Genomic DNA, 23823 nt, shown 5'->3' with positions numbered 1-23823 from the left:
AAATCAATATCTGGATTGTTTGTAGCAGTCTTAGCTGTTTTTTTTTTATTTTACTCAATTAAACCTTTTAACTCTTCTGGTAATTCACTTTGGCATCTTTATTTTGCGACTTTTCTCCTGGAACACACAATTTCCAGGATAAATCGCTTGAATACTTTCCATGGTAAACTCTTATCCGATAGCACAATATTCTTATAGGGCAATATATTTTCTCTCTTTCTCTCTCTCTCTTAGTTAATACAGCCAAAAAAATATTCTAGTCCATTATAGTTTCCTCTCTTGAAATTGAAACTCTCCTCTTTTTCTGTGATTACAGCCATATCTTTGGACAGTATACATTTCAAGAGATCATGGCATGGAGTATTGGCATGAGGCATTGCCTTTTGATCTGATGTTTCAATTACGCAACGTGGCGCAGTATTGTAATTAGGATTGATGGTAGTCCCACACCGAATGAATCCGATAAGGACAATCCCCAACGATGGCAGAAGTGAGTATGATTGAAGTTGGTGTTGCCTTGAATTTCTTTATTGTTGTTGTGTCACATGTTTCCACTTCACAGATACTCACTTTGACTACAAAGTGTCTGCACATGTAGCACAGTGGCATCATTGTCGTCTTTCCCAAACCAGGTGAAAAGGCCAGGGTTCGAATCCTGTCAATGGCGCGAGAAACTTTTGTGGGCTTTTTTATTTTCGTGGCTGAGTTAGTCGGTCTCAGTGGTAGATGGCAAGGTTTCCTCCCCAAAACTCGGGTTTTTTCTTCTAGCAAAAACAATTCACGAACATAATATCATAATGTGACTTTTGTTTTCTTTTTTTAACTACAGAGTGTAGTGGTGAACTAAAGTTTATACAGAGGTCTGTGACCTCAGTATAATCTTCAGTTTTTTTTAAGCATTTTTCACAACATGGCTGAGTTAGTCAGTATCAGACGAGGGTAGAATGGATTTTTCTCCCGGAATTTCGGGTTTTTCGTCCAGCAAACAGAAAATCGACTTCAGAACTCACGCGATTTACAGACAATATACCCGGAACTAAATGGCCTAAAACCCTAATACCCATTAAAGTTTTTTTTTGTTGTTGTTTTGTTTTTGAAATATAACTCTCATTAGTCCGAGCTATTTTCCTTCATTAAATTTTCGCAATTTTCACTTAGATTAGGTAATTTCATCTAAGTTTTTTTTTTTTTTTTATAGAATTTGTGGCGTCCCCATAAGTTTTGTGCCCTTGACAATCACCTATTGTGCCTAGAGGTTTACGTCCGCCCTTGTCACAGCTAGTCTATTATATGTGGATGTTATTTCAATATTTTTTTAAATTGTCTGAAATTTTATATAAATGCTTCGCAGGTTAGTATGATTTTTATGTCACTGTTATTCGATCCTGAACTGAGAATTCCTGCCATAAAATCACATGCACAAGAGGACAACATAAAAATCATTAGATACGAATCAATTCCCTAAATTATTTAAATATTGCCCCTGCTCTATATCATTCATTTTATTTAAATTTTAGAATTTTTGCTTCATCCAGAAGGTGGCCTTCGAAAGAATTAACCACAGAATGGAATTAATCTTCGGAAGTTAGTTACTTTTGAATAGCTAGGTAGTATGAGAAGAGTTTCTAAGGTTTGAAATTTTATTTCAAAAAAAATTATTTTTGAAATTTTATTTCAAACGTTAGCTTGACAAAAAAACAAAACAATAATAAAATTATGTTTAATTTATAATGCAAAGTAATATATGTCAATCAGTAAACATTAAATACTCAGTTGAGCACATCATACTTTATGGGATTCTTGAGAAGTCTGGCTAATCGAAATGTGGTAAGTTGGGTTTATTATGCTTATCATAGTATGTTTATTTCGGTGCCGAGCTGTTTTTATCCAGGTAGAGGTTCTTGGTATTCAGAACCTTTGAGTAGCCTCCTTTTTTTTTTGTAATTTGTTTGTAATTTCGTTTGTCAAGCTCTAGCGTTAACGTGTATGCATTTTTATAAATTTTCCAGTAAAGTATAATTATGTCTAACAAGAATAGTAATAGAGACAAAACTTACGTGTGTGTGTGTATATATATATATATATTATTATTATTATTAGCTATAAGGTGCAAGGAAGCCTGAGGCTTTTGCTGCACCAGCCAAAAAAAAAAAATTCCTGAGTTACCCAAAGAGAGAGAGACTCAGAAGTAGAAGGGAATCACCAAGAAAGAGAAGAATAATGATATCCAGCTCAGGACCCTAGGTGTGCCAAGCCCATACTCACCAGATGTGAGCCCCTGGGGATTAATATATATAGGGTGTCAGTAAAAAGGTCTGAACGATTTCATTCAGAGGCGTACAAAATTTCCTTATCAGTACATTATGTAAGCTTCTACAACATTCATTTAGTAACAAATTAGATACTTGCAAGGAGACCTGATTGAGGTGTTTAAGGCGTTGTATGAATTGAATAAGCTCAATGTTGATGGCAGTCATCATGAAACAATTAAATACATGGGCTGTATTAGAGTAACTAAGAATAAGAATAGGTGCATCTATACTTGCCTGTACACCAATATTAGAAGTATAGTAAATAAATTTGATGAATTGAGGTGCTAGTCAGATGTCAAAGGTGGATATTGTTGGGATATCAGAGACGTAGTGTCATATGGATATTAAGAATGCAAAATTCGAATTTGGGGAGTACAATGTGTGCAGAAAGGATAGGAAGGGAGGAGGGATTATGCTGTTAATTAAGAAAAACATAAAATCTAAGGAAGTGCATCCAGTTGAATTAGATGGACAGTACAATGTTGAGTCAGTTTGGTGTGACATAAGCACTGGGAAAGCAAAAATGAGAGTAGAAGTGTGTTATAGGCCTAATGAGTACAATGAACAATTGTACAGAGAAATAGAATGGACCAGTAAATCAGATTGTGTTATAATGGGGGATTTTAATTTCAAGATATTGACTGGAACTTGTGGAATGGTTACTCGCACACCAGCAAGTGGATTTATTGGATGAGTGTTTTCTGCAGCAACATCTTTGAGAGGCAACCAGAGAGGGTAATACTCTTGATCTGGTTATCAGCGGTGATTATTCATGCATTAAGAATTTGCAGATAAAGGAACCACTAGGTGGCAGTGATCACAGTGTACTGATGTGGGATTTACTTAAAGATATAATTACTGTCAGGGGTAAAGGGAAGGGTTTTTGCTTCCGTAAAGGTGACTACGGTTGTCTCAGACAATTTTTAAATTCTGTACAATGGGACCAACTGATTATGATACCAACAGCAAATTCGAAATGGGAAGCATTCAAGGAATTAATCGTAGAAGCTACTAGGCTTTTCATACTAATTAAGAAATATTGTTCAGGGTTTAGGCCTAAATGGATGTCAGATGAACTAGTGAGACTCGTGGCAGAGAAGAAAAATGCATGGGATGCATATAAATTATCTGGCGCACAGAAGCCTATGGCAGATATAAGCTAGTCTGTAGTCAAGTCACAAAGGAGATTAGGCAAGCAAAGGCAGATTAAGAGAAATGTTTGGCAAAGAACGCTAAGAAGAACTTCAAAGACTTCTTTACTTATATAAACTCTAAAAGGAAGGGGATGAATTAGATTGGGCCACTTGATATTGATGATCCTTCTCAGAAAGCTGATAATCTGAATGAGCATTTTTCATCTACATTCACACATGAGGGGTTATTAAGGAAGGAAAATGCCAGAAGTTTATCAAATTGTAACAGGTTGCTTAATGATTTTGTAATAACTGAGAGCAAAGTGGAGGAGAAATTGTCGATGTTCAACGTAAGAAAGGCACCTTGAGTTGATAGGATCTATCCAGTTATATTAAAGGAAGCAGTAAAGAAACTAAGAAAACCCTTAGCCATAATTATGGGAGCATCCTTAGACTCAGGTGAAGTCCTCATAGACTGGAGATGTGCAAATGTATCTCCAATTCACAAAGGGGTGATCTAAGGGTGACATAAGTAATTACAAACCAGTTAGTTTAACTTCTGTTCCGGGTAAAAAAATGGAGTCACTGGTTAAAGATGCACTGCAGGATTATCTATACAAGACTGCAGCAATAATTCAGACACAGCATGGGTTTGTTAAGGGAAAGTCAAATTTGATTGGATGCTATGATGTGGTTACAAAGGAACTAAATGCAAAAAATAATTTTGATATCGTGTACTTGGATTGTAGATAAGCTTTTGACACTGTTGCTCAAGGAAGATTACTGTACAAATTGGAGCAGTATGGTATTAATGGTAAGTTGCTACAATGGTTAAAAGGGTTGTTGAATGGGAGAAGTCAGAGAGTGGTAATCAATGGATGCTGGTCTTCGTGGACTAATATTATTAGTGGAGTCCCACAGGGTTCAGTGTTGGGCTCACTTTTGTTTTGTATATTTATCAATGATATTGATGTTATTCCTTCATCAGTAGTGTCGAAGCTTAGTGTCAAAAGTTTGCAGGGCTGTTAATGACAGTAATGGCAGCGTGCTACTGCAGCAGGATCTATAAAATTGTGCATAATCTATAACATCAGGTGCATAATCTATAACATTATGCACCTGAGGGGGCATAAATTGAAATTGAGGAAAGACATTTGTAGAATAGATATTTTCATTTAGCCAGTTGGTGGTTAATTGCTGGAACAAACTTTCATTTGTCATTGTGGAAGTTGATAGTCTAAAAATTCGAGGAACTGGACAAACTTTAAGAGGGAATTGTTGTGTGAAATTTTTTTTTCTTCTGACACTATACACACGAGGGGGCAGTGGTGTATCCAGATATCGTCGTATGGGGGTGCATGGCGACCAGGTCCAGGTATCATCGTAAGGGGGCCATGGCAACCATGCTTTTGAGTTTTTTTTAGGATGCCTCCTGCATTCTTTTTCTTTAATTTCAAATTTTTGGATAAGGAGGGGCATATGCTCCTTCTTCCTACCCCCGAATATGCATAAATTCAATTTGAGGAAGAATGGTTTGAGGATAGATGTGCAAAATTTGCCTTCAGCCAGTGATCACTGGAACAGACATCTGTTGAATGTTGATAGTTTGAATAAATTCAAGGAAGAACTAGAGAAATTCTTGGAGGGGATGGATGGGTGAAGTGGGTAGCTTTTTTTTTTTTTTTTTTTGCTGATGCTCTATAAGTTTGCTTTTTTGCATCATTTGCCAATAGTAATGCTAAAATTACTTAATAATAGTGTATACAAATTATATCAGTTTTTTTTTCCCTTTTAATTTCTATAAAAATAGGAATACAAAACTATGTTGCTAAGGGCTTTAATATTGACTTAATTAAAAAAGAAAAGATTATCATAAGTAGTAGTAACCTGAGTAGTAGTATTATTAGTGGTAAATGATGCAAGGAAGAAAGCTTGTATAGTATCAGCCAAAAAAAAAACAAATAATACTTCTCACATCACTTGTCCATCCACTTCTGCAACACCAGATGGGTTTGTTCCAACAGTCAACCACTGACTGAAGGCAAATTTCCACATATCTATCCTGCAACCATCTTATCTCAATTTAAATTCATGTGTGTGTGTGTGGTTGAGTAAGGGTAAGAGTAAGAATGGGTGCTTAATTGCAGCATCTGGAAACTAAGTCAGTGCTTAGTTTGCAAATGCTGCAATTTGTAAATTCAAAGTCTTTCTTGGTATGAATACCCTTTTGTTCCCCTCACTACACCCCCGTTCCAACAGATCAACATGCCAACTCTATACAGCAGGCAAGGTGTGGTTGGATTATACACTAGTTTGTACTTAGTGTAAAACTTTATATTCCTTATAACTTGTAAGGGATACAGAGTCCTATAATTATCCTGTGCATTTTTCTTCTCTGCCACTAAGTTCACTAGTTCATCTGACTTCCATTTAGGTCTAAATCTTGAACAGTATTTCATAACTGATAGAAAACACATGAGTTATTCAAGGAGGGGAATGCCAGAGGTTTATCAAACTCTAACAGGGAACTAAGTGATTTTGTATTAACTGAGAGCAAAATGGAGGAGCAATTGTAGAAGTTAAACATAAAAAAAGCACCCAGAGTGGATGGAGTCTATCCAGTTATATTGAAGGAGGCAGCAGTGCAAGTTAGCAAACCCTTAGCCATAATTATGAGAGCATTCTTAGATTAAGGGGAGGTTCCCATGGATTGGAGATGTGCAAATATATATATGCCCAATTCACAAAGGGTGACACAAATAATTATAGACCTATTGATTTAACTTCTATTCCAGGGAAAATAATGGAGTTGCTGGTTAAAAAGGTGATACAGGATCACCTAGACATGACTGTAGTAATAGTTCAGACACAGCATGGGTTTGTTAAGGGAAAGTCTTGTCTGACCATTTTTATTGGATACTATGATGTGGTCACAAAAGAACTGTATGCAAAATATAATTTTGATATCATATACTTGGATTTCAGGAAAGCTTTTGATATTGTTACACATGGAAGACTGCTGTAAAAATTGGAGTGGTATGGCATTAAGGGCAGGTTGCTGCAATGGATAAAGGGATGGTTGAGTGGGAGATGGCAAAGAGTGATCATGAATGGACACTGCTCTTTGTGGACTAATGTTATTATATTTGTGACTGTTTTTAGGGAGGTATTTTGGTATGCCATAAGGAGAGTTCTTGTTTCAATACATCTTCCAAGCATTTTATGTTCCAGGAGCTCACATCTGGTGAGTATGGGCTTGGCACACCCATGGTCCTGAGCTGGATATCATCATTCTTCTCTTCCTTGATGATTCTCTTCTACTTCTGACTCTTGTTCTCTCTCTCTCTCTCTCTCTCAGGGTAACTCAAATTTTTTTTTTTTAACTGGTGAAGCAAAAGCCTCAGGCTTCCTTGCACCATATGCCTAATGATAATAATAATAATTAGTGGTGTCCACCAGGGTTTGGTGTTGGGCCCATCATTGTTCTGTGTATTTATCAATGATATTGATGAAGGTATATCAGGCTTAATGTCCAAGTTTGCTGATGATACAAAGGTTGGCAGGGTTGTTAATGACACTAAAGATGTTATGCTACTGCAACAGGATCTAGAAAAGTTAGGCAGATGGGTTGAGAAGTGGCAACTGAAGTTTAACATTAAGAAATGCAAAGTACTGCATATGGGTAGCAGTAACTCAAGAGAAATGTACCGACTGTGTGGTACTACACTCGGGGAGGTGGAGAATGAAAAAGACCTGGGGGGGTAATTGTGCCGTCACATATGAAGCTCTCTGAGCAGTGTAGACGGGTTGAGGGAGTTTTGTCAATGATATATAGCAGGGGTGGCCAACGAGTTGATCGTGATCTACCAGTCGATCGCAGATTTAATTTCGGCCGATCACGACGAATTTTAAATATACAGTCATCCCTCGATTTGTGCACCTTGTGCAATGAAATTTTTGAGATGGTAGATCGTGGCACATTTTGAAGGAAAAAGTAGATTGCATCACAAATTAAGTTGGCCACTCCTGATATATAGGAATTTTGCTAGCAGAGAAAAGGAGGTGATTATCCCTTTGTATAAGGCAGTGGTCAGGCCACATCTTGAGTACTGTGTACAGGTCTGGAGGCCTCATTTTAGGAAGGATGTAGAGTTGCTAGAACGAGTCCAGAGAATAGCAACAAGACTGGTGAGAGGAACAAAGGGATGCGCTTATGAAGAAAGGCTTAAGTTCTGCAAGTTGCAGAATCTGGAGGCTAGTCACCTGCGAGGTGATCCTGATTGAGATGTATATGGGCTTGAATTGTTTGAGCAGGCTCAGTGCTGACAGGATACTTCCACTTGTTCGGACTAAGAACTTGAGGGGGCATGGATTCAAATTGAGCAAAGACAGTGGTAGAATAAATGTGTGGAAGTTTGCCTTTAGCCAGCAGGTAATTGATTGCTGGAACAGACTTCCATTTGTTGTTGTGGAAGTTAATAGCTTAAATAAAATTAAGGCTGAACTAGATAAACATTTGGAGTGTCCAGTTGGGCAAAATGGGTAGGTTTTTTTTTTTTTTTTTTTGGCCGATGCTGTATAATCTTGATTTCTTGCATCATATGCCTCAACCAATGCTAATATTAATGCTATTACCTAGTAGCCACTATGACTTTTCTGAACACTATCCATTTGGTATTTACATATTTAATCCTTGATAAGGTCTCTGTAGTGGAGTGGTCAGGGGCAGGAGTGCAGTAGCACATTCTCTTTGAGTAGACTGGGGTTCAAGCCCCTCACTGCTAAATACTGTCGATCTGCCAACTCACACTGGACCAGCGTGGCAAATTATGGTCCATTTCCCTCAGCATGAATTGTTGAGGAGGCTTCCATCCTGCAGTGGGTTGATAATGGCTGCAGTTTACCTTTTTTTTTATTAGTTATTTATTTGGGTAAACCCACATCAATGCACTATGATGACTGCTTTCTGAAGGTTCCTTCCTCTACATGAAGATTATTAATACATGATGAATCTGCTGAAAACCAGATCAAGAATATTGCTTTCTCTTGTGCCTCTGTGACATGTTGGTATAGTAAGTCATCCAGCAAATTGAGAAATGTTTTGCTATACGTGAACTGCCAATGAGTTACCATTTATATTCGGAAGTTAAGATCCTCCATGATAAGACATTCTTATTTGCTGGCTCCCTCTGTTTGTCTGTATAGTTATTCATTATACTCATTAGCATTAGTAGAGGCACATGATGCAAGAAAGCAAGCTTATACAGCATCAGCCAAAAAAAAAAAAAAAAAAAAAAACACCCTTCCCTTTTCACTGATCCATTCATTCCAAATGTTTGTCTAGTTCTGCCTTGAATTTTTTAAGCTATCAACTTCTACAACTATCTTTCCTTGGTTTTGAATCTATGCCCACTCAGTTTTGTAATCTGAGCAAGAGGAAATATCCCCTCAGCATTAAGCCTGCTCAATTCATTCAAGGCTTTGTACACCTCTATCAGATCACCTCACCGGTGCCTAGTCTCTAGACACTGTAATTTGCAAAACTTAAGACTTTCTTCGTTAGAGCAACCGTTTGTTCCATTCACTAATCTTGTTGCCCTTCTCTGTACTCGTTCCAGCAGCTCTACATCCTTCTTGAAATGAGGCCTCCAGACCTGTATACAGTACTCAAGGTGTGGCCTGACCATTGCCTTATACAAGGGGATAATCAGCTCCTTATCCCTGCTTGCAAAATTCGTGTATGTCATTGACAAGACCCATGACCTACTCTGGCAGCCTGTCTGCACTGCTCGGAAAACTTCATATCTGACTGCACAATTACTCCAAGGTCTCTTTCATACTCCATTACCCTGAGTGTAACACCACATAATTGGTACATTTCTCTAGGGTTACTGCTACCCATATGCAGTACTTTGAATTTGTCAATGTTAAACTTCAATTGCCATTTCTCAGCACATCTTGATGAGTTGATGAATTTGATGAATTTGAGGTATTGCTCAAAACATCAAAGGCAGATATTGTTGGGATATCAGGAACGTGGTGTCACACAGATATAAGTAATGCGGAACTGGAATTTGGGGAATACAATGTGTATAGAAAGGATAGACAGGACAGGAGGGGAGGAGGGGTTATGCTATTAATTAAGAAACACATAAAGTCCAAGGAAGTGAAGCCAGTCGACATCGATGGACAGGGCAGTGCCGAATCAGTTTGGTGTGACATAAGCATAGGGAAATCAAAATTGAGAGTAGGAGTGTGCTATAGGCCTAATGACTCTGATGAGTATAATAAGATATTGTACAGGGAAATAGAGTGGGCCAGTAAATCAGAGAGTCTTATAATGGGGGATTTTAATTTCCCAGATATTGACTGGAATTTGTGGGTTGGTCACTCGCACACTAGCAAGGATTTTGTGGATTTATTGGATGATTGTTTTCTACACCAGCATGTTCGTGAGGCAACAAGAGGGAGCAATACTCTTGATCTGATTATCAGTAGTGACTCTTCATGCATTAAGAACCTGCAGATAAATGAACCACTAGGTGGCAGTGATCACAGTGTGTTGAAGTGGGATTTACTCAAGGAGGTAACTACCATCAGAGGTAAAGGGAAGGGTTTTTGTTTTCGTAAAGGCGACTATGATGGTCTGAGACAGTATTTAAATTCTATACAGTGGGACCAACTGATGATGTTACCAACAGCAAACTCAAAATGGGAAGCATTCAAGGAACTAATCTTGGAGGCTACCAGGCTTTACATACCAACTAAGAAATATTGTTCAAGGTTTAGGCCTAAATGGTTGTCAGATGAACTAATGAGACATGTGGCAGAGAAGAAAAATGCATGGGATACATATAAATTAATGGGTGACATGGAAGCCTATGATAGATATAAGTTGGTCTGTAACCAAGTCACAAAGGAGATTAGGCAGGCAAAGGCAGACTACGAAAAATCCTTGGCAAAGGATGCAAAGAAAAACAGAAAAGAGTTCTTTACATACTTGAACTCGAGAAGGAAAGGGATGAATCAGATTGGTCCGCTGGATATTGATGGTTCAACAGTTGAGGATCCTGCTCAGGTGGCTAACAATCTAAACGAGTATTTTGCATCTACATTCACGCATGAGGAGTTATTCAGGAAGGAGAATGATGTAGGTAAAGTAAACATTGGCAGTGAGCTGGATGATTTTGTAATAACTGAGAGGAAAGTGGAGGAGAGATTGTTGAGGATAAACATAAAAAAGGCACCTGGGGTGGATGGGATCTATCCAGTTATATTAAAGGAGGCAGCAAAGGAAGTATGCAAACCCCTAGCCATAATTATGAGAGCTTCTTTGGACTCAGGGGAGGTACCCATAGACTGGAGATGTGCAAATGTAACCCCAATTCACAAAGGAGGATCAAAGGCTGACACAAGTAATTATAGACCTGTTAGTTTAACTTCTGTTCCAGGTAAATTAATGGAGGCACTGGTTAAAGAAGCACTGCAGGATCATCTAGACAAGAATTCAGTTATAGCTCAGACGCAGCATGGTTTTGTTAAGGGCAGGTCTTGCCTGACCAATTTGATTGGATACTATGATGTAGTCACAAAAGAACTGGATGCAGGGAATAACTTTGATATTATATATTTGGATCTTAGAAAGGCTTTTGATACTGTTGCACATGGAAGACTGCTGCACAAATTGGAGCAGTGTGGCATTGGAGGCAAATTGCTGCTATGGATAAGGGGATGGTTGAGTGGCAGAAGACAGAGAGTGGTAATCAATGGACACTGCTCAACGTGGACTAATGTTATTAGTGGAGTTCCTCAAGGTTCAGTGTTGGGTCCGTTGTTGTTTTCGGTGTTTATGAATGATATTGATGATGGGATATCAAGTTTAATGTCCAAGTTTGCAGATGATACAAAGGTTGGCAGGGTCGTCAAGGACACTACTGACGCTATGCTGCTGCAACAGGATCTGGAAAGGTTGAACAGATGGGCTGAGAGGTGGCAAATGAAGTTTAACATTGACAAATGTAAAGTACTGCATATGGGAAACAGTAACCCCAGAGCAACGTATCAACTCTGCGGTACCACACTGACAGTGGTGGAGAATGAAAAGGACCTGGGGGTAATTGTGCAGGGAGATATGAAGTTCTCTGAGCAGTGCAGACGAGCTGCAAGAGTAGCTCATGGTGTCTTGTCAATGATATACAGGAATTTTTCTAGCAGGGATAAGGAGGTGATTATTCCCTTGTATAAGGCAATGGTTAGGCCACATCTTGAGTACTGTATACAGGTCTGGAGGCCTCATTTCAAGAAGGATGTAGAGCTGCTGGAACGGGTACAGAGAAGGGCAACAAGATTAGTAAATGGAACAAAGGGTTGCTCTTACGAAGAAAGGCTTAAGTTTTGCAAATTACAGAGTCTGGAGACTAGGCACCGGCGAGGTGATCTGATAGAGGTGTATAAGGCCTTGAATGGTTTGAGCATGCTCAATGCCAATGGGATTCTTCATCTTTCTCAGAATAATCACCTCAGAGGGCATAAATTCAAATTGAGGAAGGACGGATGTCGGATAGATGTGCGGAAATTTGCCTTTGGCCAGCAGGTGGTTGGTTGGTGGAACCGACTTCCATCACTTGTTGTTGAAGTTGATAGCCTAAACAAATTTAAAGCTCAACTGGACAGGTATTTCGAACGAACGGAGGGGTGAAATGGGAGAGGGTTTTTTTTTTTTTTTTTTTTTTGGGCTGATGCTGAATAAGCTTGCCTTCTTGCATCGTATGCCTCTACTAATGCTACTAATGCTAATCTGTCAGAGCTGTGCTGAGGGTCAGGTGAACGAGGCTCCCACCTCAGATTAAAAGCTGAAAGGGGGACGCCAAAAGAAAGATTAAATAATTGCCAACGTTGCCATGATTAACAGTAGGTCGCAATTTTTTGTTCTTGCCTCATGTACTAAAATGGCTCGGCACGGCCCTGTCATCTGCTCAACTTTTCCAGATCCTGTTGCAGCAGCATACTGTCATTACTGTTATTAATAACCATGCCAACCTTTGTATCATCTGCACAATTTGACATTAAGCTTGATATACCTTCATCAATATATATTATTGATAAATCTACAAAACAACAATGAGTCCAACACCGAACCCTTAGGGATACCTCTAATAACAATAGTCCATGTAGAGCAGTACCCATTGGCCACCACTCTGTCTTCTCCCACTCAACCATCCTTTTATCCATTGTAGCAACTTACCCTTAATGCCATACTGCTCCAATTTGTACAGTAGTCTTCCATGTGCAACAGTATCAAAAGCTTTCCTGAAATCCAACTTATATGATATCAAAATTATTTTTTGCATCCAGTGACCACATCATATCATATCCAATCAAATTGGTCAGACAAGACTTTCCCTTAACAAATCCACGGTCTGTCTGAATTATTGCTGCAGCCTTGTCGAAATGATCCTGTAATGCTTCTTTAACCAGTGACTCCATTATTTAACGTGGAACAGAAGTCAAACTAACAGGTCTGTAATTACTGTATAAGGCAATGGTCAGGCCACTCCTTGAGTACTGCGTACAGGTCTGGAGGCCTCATTTTAGGAAGGATGTAGATTTGCTTGAGCGTGTACAGAGAAGGGCAACAAGATTGGTGAGTGGAATATAGGGATCCTCTTACCAAGAGAGACTTATGTTCTGCAAATTGCAGTGGCTGGAGACTAGGCACCTGTGCGGTGATCTGATTGAGGTGTATAAGTCCTTGAATGGGTTGAGCATGCTGAATTCTGATGGGATCCTTCCACTTGTTCAGATTACGAACCCAAGGGGGCATAAATTGAAATTAAGAAAAGACAGATGTAGAATAGATGTGTGGAAATTTTTCTTTTAGCCAGCGGGTGGTTAATTGCTGGAACAAACTTCCATCTGTCGTTGTGGAAGTTGATAGGTTAAATAAATTTAAGGAGGAACTGTACAAATATTTGGAGGGAATGGTGTGATGTTTTTTTTTTTTTTTTTTTTGGCTGATGCTGCATGAGCTCATACTTGCTTTCTTGCATTACATGCCACTACTACTTGTGTCACCGTTTGATCCCCCTTTGTGAATTGGAGATACATTTGCACATCTCCAGTCCACGGGGACCACCCCCAAGTCCAAGGATGCTCTCATAATTATGGCTAAGTGTTTGCTTACTTCCTTTGCTGCCTCCTATTTAAGGTAGGTCCCCTTAATGGGATCTATCCAGTTTAATATAACTGGATAGATCCCATCCACTGCAGATGCCTTTCTTATGTTTAACTTCAACAATTTCTCCTCCACTTTGCTCTCATTTATTACAAAATCATTTAACTCCCTTTTAGAGTTTGATAAACATCTGGCCCTATCCTCCTACAATAACTCCTCATGTGTAAATGTAGAGGCAAAATACTCATTTAGTTCAGCAGCTATCTGAGAATGATCATCCACAGTCAAACCATTGATATCAAGTGGACCAATCTGATTCATCCCCTTTCTTTTAGAGTTTATATAAGTAAAGAAGTCTTTGCTGTGTTTCTTTGCATCCTTTGCCAAAGATTTTTCATAATCTGCCTTCATTTGCCTAACCTCCTTTGTGACTTGATTACAGACTAGCTTGTATCTAGCATAGGCTTCTGTGTCGCCTGACAATCTATGTGCATACCATGCAGATTTCTTCTCTGCCACGAGTCCAATTAATTCGTGTGACATCCATTTGGGCCTGAACCTAGAGTAGTATTTCTTAATTGGAACAAAAAGCTTAGTAGCTTCCAAGATTACTTCCTTGAATGCTTCCCATTTAGAATTTGCTGTTGGTAACATCGTCAGTTGGTCCCACTGTATAGGACCTAAAAAATCTCTGTGACCACCGTACTCGCCTTTACCAAAGCAAAAACCCATCCCTTCACCCTTGATGGTAGTTACATCTTTAAGTAAATCCCACATCAGTACACTGAGATCACTGCTACCTAGTGGTTCCTTTATCTGTAAATCCTTAATGCATGAATACTCACTGCTGCTAATCAGATCAAGAGTGTTACTCTCGCTTGTTGCCTCTCTAACGCTGCTGTAGAAAACATTCATTCAATAAATCCCCAAAAGTCTTGCTAGTGTATGAGTGACCAATCCAAAAGTTCCAGTCTATATCTGGGAAGTTAAAATCTCCCATTATAAGACACTGATTTACTGGCCTACTCTTTTCTCTGTATAATTGTTGATTGTACTCATCAGAGTCATTAGGCCTATAATAAACTTCTACCCTCATTTTTGCTTTCCCAGTGCTTATGTCACACCAAACTGACTCAACATTGCACTGTCCATCTATGTCAACTGGATGCACTTCCTTAGATTTTTTTTGTGTGTTTCTTAACTAACAGCATAACCACTGGGAAAGCAAAAATGAGGATAGGCATTTCTGATATCCCAACAATATCTGCTTTGGATGTCTTAACCAGCACTTCAAATTTATCAAATTTGTTTACTATACTCCTAGCATTGGTGTACATGCAAGTATACATGCACCTGTTCTTACTCTTAGTTACTGTAACACAGTTGATGTATTTACTTGTTTCATGACCCCCAGCAGTTCCCGAAGTCCCCAGCAACTGGCTTTCTGAGCTGCTGCTCATTCCAATAGAAACAGTGCAAGAATCAGTTCCACCTCTACCTGCCTCTACTGTTAACCTATTAGTCTGTGAATTCCCCCAAGCTAGCAGTTTTCCGACCCACCTAACATTGCCTCGATGGCATCAGCAAATATTCTTGCACCCTTTCTATTTAAGTGTATCCCATCCCTGTAGAAGCAACTCTCCTGTTAGCAAACACAGACCATGTTGAGAAAAATTCTACTCCATAAGCTCTGCACAATCTCTTCAGGACCGAATTGATTGACAAGGCTCTCATCATATACTCCTTCCTATCGTGTCTGGGCAGGATTGCAGACACTTTCAAATTTAACCCTAACTTGCGACTTTTTTTTAGCATTGACCTGTACTTGCTTAGTAAATCCACAGATCTCCTACACTTAATATCATTAATGCCAATGTGCACGATATCACCTTTTGTGCCCTTAAAAGATATCTGCTGTACAATGTCATTAACTTTTGTTCCTGGCTGACATACCCATGTCCTATTCCACCTATCCTTTTTGCACAGTATATTTCCCATTTCCCTGACAATTGAGTCACCAACAATAACTAGCTCCTTTGGGACCAGCGCATTCTGCCCTGAAGGTTTCCACTGTGTTGCCTGGTGCATACGAGTGTGCTCTGGCATTGAGTTGGGCAGCTAAGAACTTGATGGGCCCCCATTTTAATTTCTTTGAGTGCATCCACTGGACTCTTTAAGCTCTCATAGATGCCCATCAGAATGCTGAGTTGGCGCCTAATTTCTTCACATTCTCTGCACCTAGTGCACATACACACACACACAGAGACGTCCTCCTTGGCTAGATCATGTCTTGTTTGAGAGAGAGATCCGTAAACATGTCGCATTTTGCATATTTTTTTAGACTGTGATGCGTTGGAGAATCGTCCCCTATGGTTCTCCCGCGAACCACAGCACTTTCGCTACTTAGCGCAAGTTGCTTTGCTGCTCTAGTCTTGGGGCATGATTTCCGTTTAAATACAATTTAGTTAACAATAAAAATTAAAAGGATTTATAAATTTAATTAATTAATTGCCAATACTATACTAAGCTAACAGATTTCTACTACAGTCCTATGTATTACACTATCTAGTTTTACGTTATGCCTTACACTATCAAGTTCGAGATATACGTAATGCTGTTCCGTATCGATGCTATACAATGGCTGCAAGTTGGTACAGTACATCAAGAACAGTACATTGCAGTCATTTGGCCTTTAACAGACTCAAGCATCAAATTTATTTACTGTGCTCCTAGAATTACTGTGCAATTAAGTAAACATGTGCCTGTTTGGGGTATCAATAGTTCCACATTGATACCCCAGCAGTCCGTGTAATGCTTCCCCCTTCTGCTTGAGGCTGCTGCTAAATTTTTAGTCTGTGTATCCCACCTACAAACTGGCAGTTTTTCCAACCTAACACCACATCAGTAGCATCAACAAATATTCTGACACCCCCTTGTATTTAAGTGTATCCCATCCCTATAAAAAAAAGTCCTGTTAACAAGAACAGACCGTGCTATGAAAAATTTTAGTCCCTGAGCCTTGCACAATCTCTTTATGGCATGGCTGAATTGTTTGATTGGCAAGTCTCTCATCATAAACTCTCTCCTCTTGTGTTGTGGCAAAATTCCAGATATTCTGAAATTCAGCCTTAACTTTTGGCTTTTTCTCAACGTCTCAGACTTATTAAATAAAGCCTCATCTGAGTCTGTCTAACATCATTAATACCAGCATGCACAACAATTTCATCTTTGTGTCCTTAAAAGATGATAGTTTTTATTTTACAATATCACCACCCTGTTTTTCCCCTGACACATTATTATTATTATTAGCCATATGGTGCAAGGAAGCCTGAGGCTTATGCTGCACCTTCCAAAAAAATTCCTGAGTTACCCTGAGAGAGAGAAAGAGAGAGAGAAAATCAGAAGTGTAGAAAGGAATCACCAAGAAAGAGAAGAATGATGATATCCAGCTCAGGATCCTGGGTGTGCCAAGCCCATACTCATCAGATGTGAGCCTCTGGTCCTATTAATAACCACCCTCTATCTCTTGTTACTCAAACAATCTGTTTTATCCATAGTTGTAAGTTTCCACGAATGCTACACTGTTCCAGTGTTTACAGCAATCTTTATCCTTTGCAAGGAGATTTGATTGAGGTATTTAAGACCTTGTATGGATTTAGTAAGCTCAATGTTCATGATATTCCTCCTCCTGCTGACACTATACACAAGTGAGGGGGCATAAATTCAGTTTGAGGAAGGATGGTTGCAGGATAGATGTGCAGAAGGTTGCCTTCGGCTAGAGCTAGTTGGAACAGACTTCAATCTGTTATGAAAGTGGATCAATAGTCAACAGCAATTTTTAATATGGTGCTGTATCAAAAGCTTCACTGAAATCTAAGTATGTCGTCAAGTATAGAGCTCTCATTGCTCAGCTTTCAAAGAACTACTGTATCGTTTAGCAACTGACCAATGAGAGCTTTACTTGAAGTATCAAAACTGTAGTATTTCCCAAACCTCTGTAAATATGAATGCTTATAAAGAATTATTTTTAATATTAATTTTATTATATGCAGTAAAATCTCAATTTAACAGACTATAAGAGTAAAAAGTATCCACTAATGCTAATTGTCCATTAAACTCAAAAGAAATACATCTGGTCTCTGAAGTTACTAGAATATTAGGATAAACTGCTATTCTGTGAAATAAAAATCATTAAAAATGTAATACTGTATTTTACTGCACTTAACAGTTGTGTGGAGTTAAAGAGCTTAAAATTTTGCTTTGTTGCATTGTGGTGATTCTTTCCAAGTCTTCAGAGTCTGGCAAGTTCTTGCTCCTCTCTGGAAGTTCAGTGACACCTTACTGTGACTGACATGCTTGCTAGGCTGATAAAGGGTAATAGTGGTAAGGAAAATTCTGTCTACCTGGCACTCAGTATTGATGTGAATCAGTAGTCAAGTAGATATTATAAAGGCTATAGACATGGAAAAGTTTCCAATCTATAGGAAAGTGTTTTAAGTTAATAAGGTTGTAATTAAGAATACGAAGACAAACTAATGAAGTATGATTGTATCCAGTGACTCTGACCTTTAATAGTTTTGGCTTGAAGATGGTGTATTGGACAGAATTCTACACCACACTCGTGGAAGAAAAAAACTCAACTTGTGCACAAGTTTCACTTATTAATGGGATATTTTCTCATGTCATGAATTTCGACTTGTTTACAGTTTCTTCACAGTAAGAACTATCAACATGAGCTAGGTATAGTATTTGATCTACAAGTTATTTCAGTGCTTGTAAAAAAGAGCAGAAGTGGTTTATACAGTATTTTGGTTTTTCCGTTTGATACTGTTGTAATAAAAAAAAAGTTAAGGCTATCCTTGTCATTAGTAATGAGTTAAATTTGACTTATGGTTAAAATATTTTAAGTGATGGGAAATACCATCATATCGAGGCAACAGTCATGCCATAGAGACCTCTACAGATGAAAAGTCTGGTTCAATGGATGCTGTCTATTGTATCCAAAGTCAGAAAATATGAGCTTTTACTGTATATGTGTATACCAAAATGAATAAAATTTAAGTATGCTTCTCTCACCTGTATTTGTTGTCCTTTCAGATGTCTCTCATACAGAAAGAGCTGGTAGTTATAGACTTTGATCATACTCTGGTAGATGGTAATAGTGATACTTTTATTACTAAGCTTGCCCCTCAAAAGAAAATTCCACAACATATAAAACAACAGCTTGCTGATGATCCTGATGGATGGACATCATATATGAGAAGTATCTTTAGTTACCTTCATCAACATAAAATAACTGCAGAAGATTATTTTCAGTGTTTATCAGAACTTCCTCTTGTTTCTGGAATGAAGGAATTGCTGTTAACTTTACACAAAAGGCCTAATTTTGAAGTGATTATTCTATCAGATGCCAATTCTGTGTTTATAAATTATGTTTTGAAAAATGCAGGAGTTTTAGAAACAGTAAAGAAAGTCTTTACAAATAGTGCAACTTTTAATTCAGATGGGTGTTTGCAGATAAAAGAATTTCACTTTCAGGATTGGTGTTCGATATGTGCTCGTAATATTTGTAAAGGTTGGGTTTTAGAGTCTTACAAGCAGACTCGAAAAACTGAAGGTGTACACTTTACAAGAACATCATATGTAGGTGATGGTAGTAATGATCTGTGCCCATCATTAAAACTGAGTTTACAAGATTATGTGTTTCCTCGTAAAGGGTTTAACTTATTAAAGAAGTTGGAAAAGAATCGAAAAGATGTGAAGGCTACTGTATTTCCATGGGAGACTGGTTTTGATGTAGTAAATATTTTACTCTAAATTTTTAAAAATTAATTTAACTTATGATGTATAGTATTTATATGAGCTCAGTTTCTAAAAAGATTTAAAGATTGGATATATTTAACTGTGAAATTACGAGATCAAATGTTATATTCGGTGATATGTGCTACGAGCTTATTGTCTCAAGGTTATTGTTTATGTTATATATTATATTTTTAGGCTTATTTCTCAAAATGGCATTAAATACTCAGCTTCATAGTTTGCCGTCTTATTGATGAACAAAAATTTGTCTGATAAACCTCTTTAAGTAGAAGTTTAATAGGTAAATGCTAAAATATATTCTATCTAAATATAGTTTCTGAAACACTGGGGAAACCCAGCAGAATAACTTGAAACGAGATGATATTACTCTTTTTTTATACATATTGAATGTGAATGAAAGTATATTCTCATAGCAAAGGACAATATATTATGTATGTCTGTTAATTTCCTTTTGAGTTTATTTAGGAGCAGTGTGTGGGGAGTGCAAAATTGCATTTTCTAATCTGGACAGTTGAGCTCAAAATTTTTCATAATAGCCCTTGTGTTAACTATGGTAGGTATTGTATTATACTTGTTTGTTTGAAAGTTCTAATGATAATTATTTAATTTGAATTTGTATTGACATTAAACGTTATGCAGATTAAAATTTGTGTGCTTCTTAATTTGCTAATTGAACTGTTTCATCTTTTCGTTGAACTATTTTGGCAAATGAAATTTCTGTTTCATATCCATGCATATTATGCAATGATGCAACGTTTTGCTTGTAACAGAAAAATGGGCTATGTATTATTATTTTAGAAGCAGTTTTAGATTCATTTTGAAAACCCCTCTTAAATTTTGTTTCTTAATTTTTAAAATGTAACTTTTCACTTTTGAAAAACCTAATTTTATCCGATGATTTTGGATAGTAATTGGTTGGCTAAGTGAGGAATCATAAAGAAGTATGCGTATATACCGTAATTATTAAGATTGTAAGAGCGATAGAGCTCAATGTGTCCTACTAATGTTATTATTATAAATAGGGTTTGGATGTTTATGTATTATCATATTCATTTTTCGTTTACATAACGGCATGAAACTTAGTGTGTCCATGTTACATGGTCTGAGGATCATAAAGAAGCATGTTTATAATTTCATATTTCATCATATTTTACACATTAGGTCATAATTTCAAAAAAAATATGAAATATCATATTCAATAGCATATTTTATAGACCAGTGCAGTGCTTGTTGACATAAAACTTTCATATTTCGTCTTACAATAATCGACAAATTATTTATCAAATTGATTTAAAATATATTTCTAAAATTTTACATTTTACATTTAATTTACATTTAATCATTTCACATTCCAGCGTAGGCGGGCATGAGCAACTAAATCCCGAAGTTATTTTGATTGGCTCTTTACTCACTCACAACCACATAGTAGTGTAATCTTAGCTTATATTTAAAACTTTACAGTAGTTTCGCCTTATACCGAGTTCAACTAATTATTCGTTTAACTTATTTTATACAGTAGAAACTTCAGCTGTTGGCGAAATGAAGCCAAAATTGAGCTTTTTAGAAAATGGATTTCTTCTGTAGAAGAGTCTAAAGACACATACCAAACAGATGGAAAAATAATATATTGCAATGCGTGCAATAAAGAGGTACGGAAATTAATTAATAAATATAATATCAGTGTAGGAACACCATAGATAACTCTTAAAGAACAACTATGATAGTAGCGGGAAAGGCATCATTTCATCTCTATCTCATATTGTGCTCTTCCTTCACAAGAGTTGTCCATGTATTGTACTACCTCGAATAAGTAACGTTTCACTAATAGAGACGACTATTGTTACTTATTCTCAGTGAGTATCACCACCCAGATGGCACCGTTTCAAAGCTAGTTGGCTTTTCATCGGTGGGTGGTGGTAAGACAAGCAACAGTCTTCTCTATTAGTTAAGCATTACTCTTTCCAGGTAGTGCAATACATGGCAACTCGTGAAAGAAGAGCACAATATGAGATACAGACGAAATGATGCCTTTTGCACTACTATCGTAGTTGTTCTTTAAGAGTTATCTATGGTGTATCTACACTGATGTTATATAGAATCTTAAACTCTTCAATATTATGCCTTGTTGCATTTAGTTTATTTAAGTAAATTAATTAATTACCTGGTAATAGATGTATCATGTAAAAATGTGAATTTTTATTTTTGGATGCTTCCATCTATGGACATTCCAAATTTAATGCATATGCATATTTAGTTTTTTCATACAATTTTTCGTATAAATCAGAAAATAATAATAATTTTTATAAATAATCTTAAATAAATATATAAATACATTTTTAAGGTTCTGTGCGCGAAAGTATCCCAATTACAACAGTATAACGTTACTGCTTTGCATGAAGCAAACGTAAGGAGAATTTCAGGTGTGCGTACTGCAAAGCTGCTGCTTACTGCAGAAAACCAAAAAACACTAGATCCATTCTTTGCCGATTTATGCCAAGCAATGGTTACATCAAACATTCCTTGGAACAAAGTGAACAGTCGGGTCTTCAAAAGCTTTTTGGGAAAATACTGCTCCCGAAAAATTCCTGACGAATCAATGTTATGGAAAAATTACCTTGAGGACTGCTATAAATCGGTATGCTCTTATTGATTTTATTAAATAATTTATTATTTAATAAAATCCAAAAGACTGAACGCTGTGTAGGCTATATTTTAATTAGTTTATTTATTTATTTACTTACTTATTTGCAGTGTCTAAAAAATATATTAGCATTAGCATTAGTAGAGGCATATAATGCAAGAAAGCAAGCTTATGCAGCATCAGCCAGAAAAAAAAAAAAAAATTTCCACTTCACCCCTCCGTTCGTTCAAAATACCTGTCCAGCTGACCCTTTAATTTATTTAGGCTATCAACTTCAAAGGATGGAAGTCTGTTCCACCAACCAACTACAAGCTGGCTAAAGACAAATTTCCGGACATCTATCCTACATCTGTTTGAATCCGGACATCTATCCTACATCTGTTTGAATCCGGACATCTATCCTACATCCTCAATTTCAATTTATGCCCTCCCAGGTGATTATTCTGAGCAAGGGGCAGAATCCCATCAGCATTGAGCATGCTCAAACCATTCAAAGCTTTATACACCTCTATCAGATCACCTCGCCGGTGCCTAGTCTCCAGACACTGTAATTTGCAAAACTTAAGCCTCTCTTTGTAAGAGAGGCTTTTGTTCCATTTACTAACCTTGTCCTTCTCTGTACTTGTTCCAGCAGCTCTACATCCTTCTCGAAATGAGGCCTCCAGACCTGTATACAGTACTCTAGGTGTGGCCTGACCATTGCCTTATACAAGGGAATAATAATCTCCTTATCCCTGCTAGAAACATTCCTGTATATCATTGATAAGACACCATGAGCTACTCTTGCAGCCTGTCTGCACTGCTCAGAGAACTTCATATCTGCCTGCACAATTACCCCCAGGTCCTTTTCATTCTCTACCACTGTCAGTGTAGTACCACAGAGTTGATACGTTACTCTGGGGTTCCTGTTTCCCATATGTAGTACTTTACATTTGTCAATGTTAAACTTCATTTGCCACCTCTCAGCCCATCTGCTCAACCTTTCCAGATCCTGTTCCAGCAGCATAGCATCAGTAGTGTCTTTAACAATCCTGCCAACTTTTGTATCATCTGCAAACTTGGACATTAAGCTTGATATACCATCATCAATATTATTTATAAATACAGAAAACAATAATGGACCCAACACTGAACCTGAGGGACTCCACTAATAACATTAGTCCACGATGAGCAGTGTCCATTGATTACCACTCTGTCTTCTCCCCCTCAACCACCCCTTTATCCATAGCAGCAATTTGCCTCCAATGTCACACTGCTCCAATTTGTGTAGCAGTCTTCCATGTGCAAGAGTATCAAAAGCCTTTCTAAGATCCAAGTATATAATATCAAAGTTATTCCATGCATCCAGTTCTTTTGTGGCTGCATCATAGTATCCAATCAAATTGGTCAGGCAAGGCTTCCCCTTAACAAAACCATGCTGTGTTCTAGCTGTAACTGAAGTCTTGTCTAGATGATCCTGCAGTGCTTCTTTAACCAGTGCCTCCATTAATTTTCCTGGAACAGAAGTTAAACTCACAGGTCTATAATTACTTGTGTCAGCCTTTGATCCTCCTTTGTGAATCGGAGTCACATTTTCACATCTCCAGTCTATGGGTACCTCCCCTGAGTCCAAGGAAGCTCTCATAATTATGGCTAAGGGTTTGCACTACTCCTTTGCTGCCTCCTTTAATATAACTGGATAGATCCCATCCACCTCACATGCCTTTCTTGTGTTTATCTTCAACAATTTCTCCTCCACTTTAC

The 23823-nt window shown here is 37.7% G+C and overlaps 1 protein-coding gene across 2 annotated transcripts; it reads left to right on the top strand.

Annotated features, from left to right (window-relative positions):
- Positions 1 to 1250: 1250 nt before the first annotated feature.
- On the top strand, positions 1251 to 19657 carry LOC150079480 (pyridoxal phosphate phosphatase PHOSPHO2-like). 2 transcript variants are annotated; one of them, XM_090382852.1, is made up of 2 exons: positions 1251 to 1351; positions 18717 to 19657. In XM_090382852.1, exon 2 carries the CDS (start codon positions 18717 to 18719, stop codon positions 19434 to 19436), a length of 720 nt encoding a protein of 239 aa, XP_090238978.1. In that variant the 5' UTR covers positions 1251 to 1351; the 3' UTR covers positions 19437 to 19657. The 2 variants fall into 2 exon arrangements, with proteins under 2 accessions (XP_090238978.1, XP_090238977.1); XM_090382851.1 differs by lacking the exon at positions 1251 to 1351 and adding an exon at positions 1622 to 1827.
- Positions 19658 to 23823: the final 4166 nt, after the last annotated feature.

The sequence above is a fragment of the Mastigoproctus giganteus genome, chromosome 10, assembly GCF_048544385.1.
Source record: "Mastigoproctus giganteus isolate SK-2022 chromosome 10, ASM4854438v1, whole genome shotgun sequence".
NCBI classification, from domain to species: domain Eukaryota; kingdom Metazoa; phylum Arthropoda; class Arachnida; order Uropygi; family Thelyphonidae; genus Mastigoproctus; species Mastigoproctus giganteus.
Note: the sequence above shows the minus strand (reverse complement) of the source record. Positions and strands in the feature narration are given on the sequence as shown.